This window comes from Anneissia japonica, unplaced genomic scaffold (assembly GCF_011630105.1).
Source record: "Anneissia japonica isolate Jap-2015-1 unplaced genomic scaffold, ASM1163010v1 scaffold21_len1647178_cov195, whole genome shotgun sequence".
In the NCBI taxonomy this organism is placed as follows: domain Eukaryota; kingdom Metazoa; phylum Echinodermata; class Crinoidea; order Comatulida; family Comatulidae; genus Anneissia; species Anneissia japonica.
Window position 1 is genome coordinate 1356639 of NW_022750455.1, and position 12884 is coordinate 1369522.

General features: G+C 33.5%; 1 protein-coding gene across 1 annotated transcript in view; it reads right to left on the minus strand.

Moving 5' to 3' along the window:
* Positions 1-12884, minus strand: part of LOC117121379 (alpha-L-iduronidase-like) — a gene marked incomplete in the record, with an annotated part of 80125 nt that overhangs the window by 26414 nt on the left and 40827 nt on the right. Inside the window, 1 exon segment of the mRNA XM_033266564.1 lies at positions 8292-8413. Coding sequence (XP_033122455.1) covers positions 8292-8413 — 122 coding nt within the window.

The window sequence follows — 12884 nt, forward strand, 5'->3', positions numbered from 1 at the left end:
TTACTGTCAATAATAAAGATAAAGATTATGATAGCTGTGATTTAACAGAAATTACATTAATATATTAATTATCAATATCAATATTATTATCTTTCCATTTTCATTTTTTAAATTTAAAACTTTATCAAAATATATAATTATTATATTTCAATGTTTATAAAATTGATTTATCATCATTTCCATTGCCTATTGTCGTTAAAAGAAAAAAATAAATGTGACATCTCAAATTTACGATTTTTAATTTTTCAGAACAATATCTGAGAACATTAATGTTGACATTTAGTACATTAATGTTTAAGATTTTCAATGGCTGACGACAACTATTTGGCATTACAATATCAAACACATAATTCAATAACTCGTAGTAATTATGTTCTTGAGCTCTATGGCCATTTATTCTACTACATGTCAAATAAAGCTAGGAAAAGGCTAATGCATTAATTTACTTAACCTTTGAACTTTTCAAATAATTAAATCAATTAATGGTTTTAACAATTATTTCCCATGAGAGACAGATGTTTCTGTGAAATGTTGCAACATCAATATCAGAAATAACAATTTCAACATAAATAACATTTCTTCAAAGTCAAAATAAACAACAACTTTAGATCTGAAATATCAATTAAGACCAAGCACTGGGTCATCACAATGGCTAATAATCATTTGCCGATTCGTTGGACGTTGATGTGAAGATTTATAGGCTATTCCTATATCTTAATGCTTGTGCACTGTACTAGATTATTTATATCATGTCATATCAGTTTAGTATGACAACCTGTCTGGCTGCTGTCTGCTTTTTTTCTGCTCATCTCTAAACATTATATTTATTTCAACTTTATTCTCAATGACATTGGCTTTCATTGTGGTTTTGTTTTTAATGCAAAAATACATAAATTCCCAATAAATTCTAATAAAAATAATGAGAAAAATGTGCATTTATTACATCACTAAAACCAAAAGTTTTAATCACAAAATGAAAATGTAACACTAAATCTATATTAAATATGAAACAAAATTAAAGTCGCACTACAAACAAATATAAGTAAAGCAACCCTCACATTATCACGACCTAGCACTGCAACCGTACCAACCTGTGGTCGTATACTGGAAGTATGATCTGCCCTCTTGTCATTTATGGGTGGAAAGTAACAATGGCCAATTTAGTAAAATGATTACGACACGTGTGAGAGCAACTACATAGACTGGCGACCAGTACTGACCACAATAAATTTTTCAACATGTTGAAAACTCCGGGACCATGCACAACCTCTGCCTTGTTACTAGCAAGTTGCTCTTAGCTACTATCACACTATCATGACCTGGCCACGATAGTGTTGGTCGTGTACCGATCACAGTGTAGGTCGTGATAGTGTGAGAGTAGCTTTAGCGTCTAAATTTCAAAATTATTCTACTCACTCACAGATGCCTATATGGACACACTCCATACTATCTTTCTTCATCAATCTCACTAAAATTATCTTTAAGTTCCACAAGACAGACTCTCTCAGGTTGTCTGTTCCTAGAATGCTGCATGCTCGTACTGGCGAACGTTCTTTTTTATAATATTTTGCCACTCTGAAATTATGGAACTCTCTTCCACCTAAACTAAAATCAACTTAAGATACTGACGCATTCAAGACCCTACAGTACTTAAACCTTATCTCTTTAATCAAACACTTGTGTCTTTAAGCTTCAGTGACAAATAATATTTTCCAACAGGCGCTATACAAATTCTCCAATTATTATTATTAATATCAGAGCAAAATAAAATTACTTCATTTTCTGCTATATTTTAACATGAAATGATCAGAGCCTAAGTTAAATTTATCTTAATCCACTTACAGTACCTCTAACTTACTCTATATAATTCTCTCACTAATCTGCTTACAATCCAGTACACTACTAGCTAATCCCTTGACTACTAGCTAATCCCTTGGTGTTTAATATTTCAAAACCAATTCTTCCTTCAATTATATCTTACATGAACTTTGAGGATATTAGGATGAACATGAATAATATATGTAATAAGGCAACATATAGAAAGATGTGCTTGTAATTCAAATATACACCGATCAAGAAAAAAACCTTTTAAATACAGATCTGTTAAACAATGAACATTTCCAGAATGTCCATCAAACTTAACATGGGCAGAAATATGCGTGTGTGCTACAAACACACGCATGTGTTTGTTTGCTTTTACATTATCATTTGTGCAGTGGTGGCTCTAAAACATATTTTCTGGGGGGGAAGAAGGGGGTCTGAGCTATCCAACAGGGGGGCTTGAACTTTGTAGGCCCGAGACTGGGGGAATGCTTTGAGAGGGTGTTCCCCCTCCTAAATGAAATTTTTTAAAGCATAGGAGCCTCTGGATGGCTGGACAATTTTTTCGCAATGAGTGACTGGTTTTGCTTGTCTTTGTCACATACATAGACCCTATATAGGGTCTGTGTCGCATATGTCCATCAAACTTAACATGGCCAGAAATATGCGTGTGTGCTACAAACACACGCATGTGTTTGTTTGCTTTTACATTATCATTTGTGCAGTGGTGGCTCTAAAACATATTTTCTGGGGGGGAAGAAGGGGGTCTGAGCTATCCAACAGGGGGGCTTGAACTTTGTAGGCCCGAGACTGGGGGAATGCTTTGAGAGGGTGTTCCCCCTCCTAAATGAAATTTTTTAAAGCATAGGAGCCTCTGGATGGCTGGACAATTTTTTCGCAATGAGTGACTGGTTTTGCTTGTCTTTGTCACATACATAGACCCTATATAGGGTCTGTGTCGCATAATATCTTTATTACTTATCTTACAGTATTTTAATTACTTTCATTATCCTTTAATATATAATCTTATGCATACTAGCTACTGATAATAATTATAAATATTTATATTATTTTTCATTTTATAAATGCATTTTGGAATTCTATTTTCATATCCAGGCATGAGGGAATTTCATATTTTTTCACTTGTCCCCAGACAATACCTTTGAAAAAATAATGCACATAATCCTGAAGACAATTTTACTTGTCCCAATATTATTGCGCAATAATCATAAGAAATAACACAAAAGTAAAGCATTTTTGCTATGGCCCTACAACGTCAATAGGCCAATATGCATACTGCATTGGCCACACAAAAATGTTTTTCTTTTTCTTTTTTTTTTGTAATTAATTTGCAAGAATTTCAATATGTATGATATGGAAAAATTAAAAAAAATAAACAATATTGATGGCAGGTTATTATGAGGCCAAAATCGGTTCGCCGGACCAATTTTGGCCCCGGACCGAATTTTTCCTGACAGGCCTAATGGCTGTTGTTCATATTCCTACTCAAGAGTAGTTACTAGTCTTGAATTACAAACATTTCTTGTCGTCCAACTTATCTAATCAACAAATGGCTGTGTGCCCAAAGTCTTTGAAGATGCCTGGTATTTATAGAATAGACCAAAGCGAACTTACATTGTAAACAGACCATCATGCGAAAATAAATACCTGCTAATGCACACCTACGACAGATCTGGCTAAAAATGAACAATTAGAGAATTAAGAATTCATTTTTAATGTTTACTGCAGAAAATAACAAATATTATATTGAATAGGCCTGCATTTTCCTTTTAAACCGGGAGGTACTAATTAAAATCGCGGGAGTGCTGGTGGCTCTAAATTGATGTTTATTGATTAATAAATAATAATTGAAAACTTGTTACACTAATAATACCAACATTATTAGTGTATGAAATTTGATAAGAGTTGCAAGTACTGTACAGTGTATATGACAAGTTCTAGTCACTGACATAGCATGTTTAATGTTAATTATTTAGGCCTATATCGCGATATGTTGAGTCACGTTGCTGAAAATTGAGACAACAACGTGGAGCACCAGAGCAGTGCGTAACCGCAGTTGGTTTCTGTTTGATATCTCTTTGTGCGCTGAAAAAGTGTTAATAAAATATGCAGCGTATTGTCAAGACTTTTTATAACGAAAGTAAAAGCATCACGCATTATTGTACATGGTGAAGTAGCCTATTCAAAAAGTGCTTGTCCAAGGACAAGTGGTCCCTAAAATTCTAGTTGTCCGACCGTAAAACACACTTGTTTCGGGCGTCGGGCAAGTGGGTTCGCTCATGCCTGATATCTATTTTAACTTGGAAAGGAAAACACAGGACCATTCATTATTAGTCAAATGAATAAAATAAAATAATAATAATAAATATATTTAAATAATGAGCAAGTGGATGCAAGCACCATTCTAAGAGTGTTTACCAAGATATAACAAAAAATGCTTGTAATAACACTCCTATTTTCTCTTAATTTTGTGTCTGTGTACTCTAATGCATTGAGTAGAATTTAACAGATGTAATCTCCTGAAGACAAACTGAAGCAACTCAAGCGAAACATCAAGAAATTCTCAAAAAAAAACAACAGTTCTTTTCAGAACTATCTAGGTGGTGTACTGCAAGCATTAATATATAATTACTTCACCATAAAAACGAGTTTCGAAACGCAGCACGCATTCTATACAAACGCCTTTTACGTTCTTTTTAAGGCAGTACTTTTTAAGGCAGTACTTTTTAAGGCAGTAATTTTTAACATTCCATTGCCTGCATTTAAAATAAATTTGGCGATGTTCATTTACAGCGGGTCACATGAATAACGGTGGGAATACCATGGGAAACATTACAGCGCTATCAGTGTAAAAGTATAGGAAAAGGTAGTGTTATTGTTACGAAAACAACCACCTACTGTTAACGCGAGAAATAAATGCCAAGGAAAGGCAATACGATCGTTCAAAATAGTGTTTATTTACTTATTCTAACGTTCTCCTTGCATCGTATGCTTTGATATTTATGTGATCATTTGTAAACCTTAGCTAGCCTAGAAATCGTAGCATATTTCGCGGATTGAAAACTCTCATGCATACCTTAACAGGCCGTAGATATGCAGGGGCCTAGGCCTAACATTTGTCGAAAAATCTCCCTTGGACAAGTCACACAAAGTTTGTGTGGTGAATTTCGAAATATCAACAATCGACTTAGAGTAAACTTAAATCATGTTCAAAAGAACAAATACAGCAATTATATAATAATCTTTTACAGTAATAACAAGGGACAGTCCATTGATTTATCCAAACAACACCGAAGTTAGGTCACGTGACGCCCATCACCGAATCGGTCTATTGTTGTATGATCATATAAAGTCATGATCTGCTTATTTATGGTCATGATGTGATGTCATCATGACCATATTTAGGCATGTCACATGTGGTTGTCAAATAATATTGATAGCCTGAACATTGCTGAAAGTTTAAGGGGTTTAAATGTGATTCATTAGAACACATCTGGTTGGGTTAGCTAGGGGCTAGTTAGAATCAAAATCCATGACCATGAAATTGTCCACGACTATGCCCTGCCTTATCTCCCTTCAACAAATCAAATCATGGCCAATATCATACAGCCTAGCATTCGGCTTTAGATTAAAGAAAACCTTAAAACAAAACTCTGATTATAGCTGACAAAGGATTTGAAGCTGCAGCACCAAATGTACGGCATGATCTCCTGTATTACTTGTGTCGCACACCATCGCTTCGACAATTCAGTACATCTGTCAGGAATTATCATTATCGTAATGCTTTTATGAGGTGTGAAGTCGAGTAGTTGTCGTTGACATTTTCATCTGTCAACGCACAAACAGAAGAAAAAATGATCTCTTGGGTTCACTCAACTTGTCTAGAAACATGAAAACACATTTTTTTTCCTCTAGAATGATACTAATAAATCAACTACAAATGGGCTTTAGGGTCATAATAAATGGTAATTATTAATATTTTCACACCATTATCCTCCCACTGTTTCTTACAAGAATGAGATCAGTTGGAATCTATGGTGCTTTATAACCACAGCACATAATGTAATAATAACAAAGGCATGATAAATATGAAAATATCAGTAAATAGGAGTTGAAGTTAAGCATCTTAAACACCAAGATGCAGGCTCAATATCTAGACTTCCAAAATAATAATAATAATAATAATAATAAAATAATAATTAATAATAATAATAATAATAATAATAATAATAATAATAGATGGATTTATATAGCGCAAATAAACATAATAGTTAAGAGGGCAACAAAAAAATAATGGAAATAGCAAGGAAAAAAAACAAAAAACACAAAAAATACACCAAGCTAGCACCAAAACTGATGTATCGGCTTCAGTTGTATCAGCATCAGTTAAGGCTTCATATTTTCTGGGATCAGGTGCCTCCTAACCTGGACCAAACAACACTAGCTAGCGAGGTGGAACAAAGAATTTATGTTTATATTGTACAGTTATGCTCATGGAGTTTTTGCATTTCTACTTATTTTTCTTTTTTTTTTGTTAGCTACAGTACCTGAACTCCAAGCAACAACAACGCCCTGAGATTGATTGGTATACAACGAGTATTTGAATTCCTATTTATCTTCCTAGAGCACATTTACTGCACAAAATTTATGAGACAGGGAATATAAGCGAAGTAGATTTCATGGTGACACTCTCCCTTCCCCACCCTCCACCACATTATAGTTACCAAACCCATCTATACCCTAGAAGGCTTCACCTTTTTTTACAAACCCAGTAAATTCCGTACATCTATTTATATTTCTATCAGTCTGTCCGTGCGTCTGCCTGCACACCCACTTTCAACCAACGCACCAATTTATCCACCCACCTATCCACCAACTCATCCATTCATCATCCATACTCTTTCAATACTAATCTACTGAGTTCTCAAGCTGTTCAGATATATACAATCAACATAAAAATGAAACTAAGAATATAAAGCGACCTTTTACAAGTATCAACAAAACTAATAATGCAGATCAACAAACACAAAATTAAACTAGAAACTAACAAAAAAAAAATGTAACTAAAAAAAAGGATTTTTGATATTGACTAAAGCTTAAGATGAAATATCATTTTTGAAAGGTGATACTGTCATGTTTGGAAACTTTTTTTTGATATGATTAGGTAGAGAATACCATAATTTGTATGATTTGCAGTGAAGTATTCTTTTACCTCGAAGAAATATTGAATCCATTTATCGTATATATCTGCAGTAAAAGCAAGTTTGTTTGACATTATGATGGATCATTTCTTTTAAAATATTTTCATATCATAAAGAGTTTGCTCATTCTATTTATCATTAGGCTTTAGACAATTCCAATCATAAGAATTTAAAATCTCATAAAAAGGATATTTGCCATCTACTGATAATAACAGTTTACATCTATTTAATAGTATTCAGCAAAAAATGCATCTCCCCTTGTAATTGACGCCTCCAATAGAACTCACCCGTTGGCTCTAGCGCTGATCTTTATTATAATGGCTGGATTGCTCATTGGCTGGTTTTAGTGAGGTCACTGACACTATGTTGGGAGCCCAAAATGTCATAAATATGTCATCAAAGCGCAAAACTTTGTAACTAGCGCAACATCACTTGTGCTTTTGTAAACTGCACAGACATGGAGAGTGGCTAGAGAATTTTTAAAAATCATTTCGTAAAATTTAAATTATTATTAAAAAAGTATTGCAGTAATCATTATTTTCAACAATAATTCAAACAAATGCCAAAAAAAACATGTCTAGACAGGTACGTTACTTGGGCTCTTGCATTTGACGTCAGTGCTTCACTTTTTTCTGTAAAATGATTGGCCGATGAACAATGGAACTAGAGTGAGGTGTGTGACAATGCATAAAAAAGCACTGCACATGCGAGTGGGAAAAGATAGGACAGACAAAATTGTTCGTTGTTACGATATGTATGGTAAAACCAGGGAGAACCATCTGGCATGTTGTACTAAATGTGGGTGTGGAACACTGGTGTGGTATGGGAAGGTGGAATTTTATGAAGATGGTCGTGCGCAATCTTAGTTGATTACGCAAGACCATCTTCAATTTGTTGTAGAATTTTGGACACCTTATGTAAGGACACGTGACATAGTAGTATTGCGAATTTATTTTGGCCTGAGAATAAAAATTACAATGTTTGGCAGCATAAATATAATAGGAAAGCTTCAGTAATGAACAATGTCCCCACATCGCGTCTCAAACAAGAGATACAGATTGTTTTTTTGTATTACTCTAAATTCTTCCGTATAACCAACTAATCACTGCGTTCCAATTCTTTTTTTCTCGCCAGAGGGCATTCTGAGAAGATTGCATCCAGCTCTTATAATAGAGATCAGTGGGCTCTCCTCATCCTGCATTTTATGATACATCAAATCATTCTATGGCTTCGTTGGGCTAATCTTACCTGGTTATTTCGCATTGTTCTAAATTGTTCAAAAGTCGGAAAATCTGGTTTTCCAAACAATGTCCAATTGTGGTAAGGATTTCCATGGTTGTTGTCAATTAGGTAAACACAGTAGAAAAGATCTGAAATAATAACAACAATAACAAGAACAATAATAATATAGTAATAATAACAATAATAATCAGATAAACAAGATAATCTGAGATTACAAACCTCACCCTTTTGCACCATTATCGATAACTGAGAAAATAATGACATTTAATTGCATGATGGTCGCATCGCTTCATCATAGGCCGTGTGGTAAGCCCATCAATAGAGTGAGTTTGCATGCTGGCCGGACTGTTTCCAGTCCGCCGGCCAAAATTTGACTCACCGCCGACTCTGGCCCGCGATCCGGAAAATATATTAATAACATTCTCAAATCTACATCCTACTTCCAATCAGCACCAAATTTGAGATACATGTAACATGGTCAATGTGTGAAAATTTGAAGTAAATCGATCCAGTAGTTTTTGAGTTATGCACCCGGAAGGATAAACACACCACGCACAGACACACACACACACACACAGATACGTGCTATTGCAATACCTATCACATCTCCTTCGGAGAGGCGAGAGTAATGATAATAATAATAATAATAATCATAATGATAATAATTGGGTAAATAATGATATTATTAAGTTGGATGAAATTCCTACATTATAAATTATTTATTAATGATAACAATAATAATGACGATTGAACAAGTAACTGTACATTTATATTTTAACTAGAGATACTGTTAACCATTAGTTAAAATCAAAATTTAAATTTTGAAGTATCAATCACATCTGTAAGTGCAGTACAATTGTGCAGCAGTTAAGTCTGTACACGTGCTAACTTTATACGTCATTAAAAGCGATCAAGTAAACTCATTAAGAAATGTATGATGTACAGTATGATGATAGTATTCTGTAAAAAGTGATTTAGGGCATATGATATGCGTGTATTTACAATCATAATAATAATAATAATAATAATAATAATAATACTACTATATTTTTGGCTAAATTCTCTCTCGTGATCCCCTTTAATGAGGCACTGGGGAAAAGTTGTTTTGCTTGAAATGAGAGGTCCTGATAAACCTCGGTCACATCTTTGCCACCCACATTTTTGTTTACACCCTAGGTTATGTATTACTTCCGATTTAATCAATTTGTCATTTTGGTTGTCTATGTCTTCTGATGTCTCTAAATTTGCTGGATAGGTTAATCAAAATTGTTGGGACCTCTGGGAAATTTATCACATTTCCCCCCTCCTTTTACCACATCTGTTTAAATCTATAAGTTCAACGTTCTCTCTCTTAAAAAAAGCATCCAAAATAATATGACATTAACACATTAAAAATTTCGTTCAGAAGTTACAGACTAACATAAAAATATGTTGGTCTTATAGCGCATAATTACATTATTAAGCTGATCACTTAGATCAAATATCTGGGGAACACACCAACTCCCAGGGGTAGATCCCACAATGCAATAGTAATCAGCACATTCTATTCTGAGGTAGCAGATAGCAGATTGGATTAGTAACCATTACCTAAAGATGAAAAATTATACTTTCATAACAATAACATTATACCTTACTGCATTTGATATTGTAATGAACACAGTAAACTGTAAATAAGCTCATTAATTTTTCTCATTTAATCTATGTTTTAACTGATTTGATTTGGTTAGAATTTATTTGGAAAATCATCACGGTTTTTATAGAATTGATACACCAAAGGCAGCATAGGACTGTATAAGACAAAGTATTATTATATTTTTCAAATGTCCATACAGTTTATATTTGTTTGTTATATTACTTACCCTTGTGTTTTGTGCATTAAAGTTTGTGTTCACACATGGAGTTGTATAGTTTTCTAGGTCCCACACTTTTGTTATGTTGTTGCTATTTTTGGATTTGGAATTTTTTCTACCTGAATATATATTTGATAGTGATGTAAAGTATCAAAGAAAAAAGGTGTCTGAATGCTGTCGAAGTTTGCGAACAATTTGGATTACAACTGTTTACCACCGATTACATTGCAACCGGTCGCAATGCAAAGTCTAGTCTGAATAGGGTATAAGAAGACGACATTAATAAAGCTTAATTAAACCATGAGTGTAAGATTCAGTTGCCATGGAAATAATGAATCTAAACATCTAAAAGAATTTTCTTATAGACAATATAGTCATCTGCAGTAATGAAAATATTCTGGCATGTAGAACAATCTGTCAATTTTGAAACGAATAATACATTATTTAGACTGATAGTGATATTCAGGGGAAAGTTCGCCAGGGAACACTCACAACACTAAATGAGTGGACCTTCTCAACATGCAGTTTGAATACGCATTAACTAGATCACTGACAATGCTCTTAGTGTATCCTGGTAAACGTTTGCCATTCTTTAGACAGGCGAACACAGATGGCAAACCTAAGATGAATGTTTTTTGATAATACTTCTAGATTGTGATATACTACTGCCATTACTAACATTTATCACTATTATAATTTTGTATTTTATTTATAGTAGATGCAATCAGGCTCTTAACTGTTGAACGCTTGAATTTTCAGGCTGGCATTTTTATTGTGTATTTGGGCGAAGCACTTTGCCTATGACTGCCTCTTTCTACCCGGGAGAATAAATGGCTAGATGGGTAAAATGTTATTCAACAAATGCTGATTAATTCTTGTAGGTAATTACACTCTATAATTCATTTATAAAGTTACCTATTTTAAGTATGGTACTGAGGTTTGGGGAGGCAAATATATTATTCATATTTAGAACTTTATTTTCTTTCTTAAAAAATGATTGTATTACTTTTTTAATTTGATATGTAAATGTAGTTTACTTTTTTGCCACTTGTTCAAGTTCATATTTAAAAAACCAGTAATATAATACATTAGAATAATAATAGAAGCATACTATACCATCACTATATCCATCTCCAGCCTACCTTACTCAAATCAAGCTATCAAAATCAATAGTATCTTTCCCTCTGCTACAGTGTAAGTTACTATGGTTATCATTATAAAGGATATGCAAATTTCATATCATCTGCGAACAGATATCACTTGTATAAAAATGCTACTTCTATCCCCTGTCTTGTACATTACTATTAAGTGTAAGTTTATCTTACAAAATTACTCTGGATTATTTGTTCACTTGCTGCCCTTTTAGATTTGTGAATCAGCCATTTATGAAAGTCTACTAACTTTTTAATAACAAATACAAGTAACAGTTTGCATATTAACACCATTGTTTCCTTTGCTAATAGTAATAGAATGTATTGAAATCTACATGAAAGTTTCAATAGTTGACCAAGCGAGGGCATAGTACTGAGGCTACTCTTGTATTCTATTCAAATTCTGTACTTAAAGTTCAGTTCTGTGCACATGTGCTATGCAGTGGGGTTGATACCAAATACAAATGATAGTTTGCATTATTAACCTTATTATTAATATTATTCTTTGTTTTGCTTTAGAATGTATTGAAATCTACAAGAAAATTTGGACAGTAGACCAAGCGAGGCCGTGGTACACTGGCTACTCTTGTATTCTCTACTCAAATATTGTACTATGCAGTGGAGGTGATACCAAATACAAATGATAATTTTCATATTAACATCTTTGTTTCCTTTGCTTTAGAATGTATTAAAATCTACTCCTGCTGTCAAAAGGAATTGAATCCAGGACCCTGAGATTAGAAGGCAAGCACCTTAACCACTGAGCTATTCAACTACACTGCATAATAGCATTTGTGCACAGAACTGAATTTAAGTACAATATTTGAATAGAATATAAGAGTATTACCTCTTGACTAAAAACAACTCCACTTCCCAAGCCTTAAAAGAGGCTTTGTTGATCTATTAGCATCACGTTAAGAATATTTGCATCTTATTTTGCCTATCTTTCCCATCTATGTCAGGTCTGTCATAAATAAATATACATAAAAATAAATAAATAATTTAAATAAAATTAATTAATTCAAAATAATAAGGCAGAAAAAAGGCTACATGTACACTCTGCAGGTGGAAAACGGCGCTGCGAGCAGCTGTACCAAGAGATGGATAAGTGCACCTAATAAGATGACATTATTCTTATTATTACTATTTATTTATGAGGGCTGACCTACTAGGATATGCTGGAAGTGTCACCCTCTATAAATATGGTTTATAAAAAAAATGCAAACAGGACCAACGGCTTATTAACGTCTCATATTCTTATTATTACTATTTATTTATGAGGGCTGACCTTCTAGGATATGCTGGAAGTGTCACCCTCTATAAATATGGTTTATAAAAAAATGAAAACAGGACCAACGGCTTATTAACGTCTCACCTGAAGAACAAAGTAATTAGAAAAGTGTGTTACCCAAGGACAAAAAAGCAAGAAAGGCATTGGAAGATTCTGTTCAATCATTAAACACTGCATGTACTAACTAATGCATACAAATCTACATATGTGGCAAAGACAAGCCAAACCAGTCACTCGTCGCAAATTGTGTTTCAGAGAAAATGGCCAAAACATGCTAAAATGTCAAATTTTCAAAAATCTATTTTAT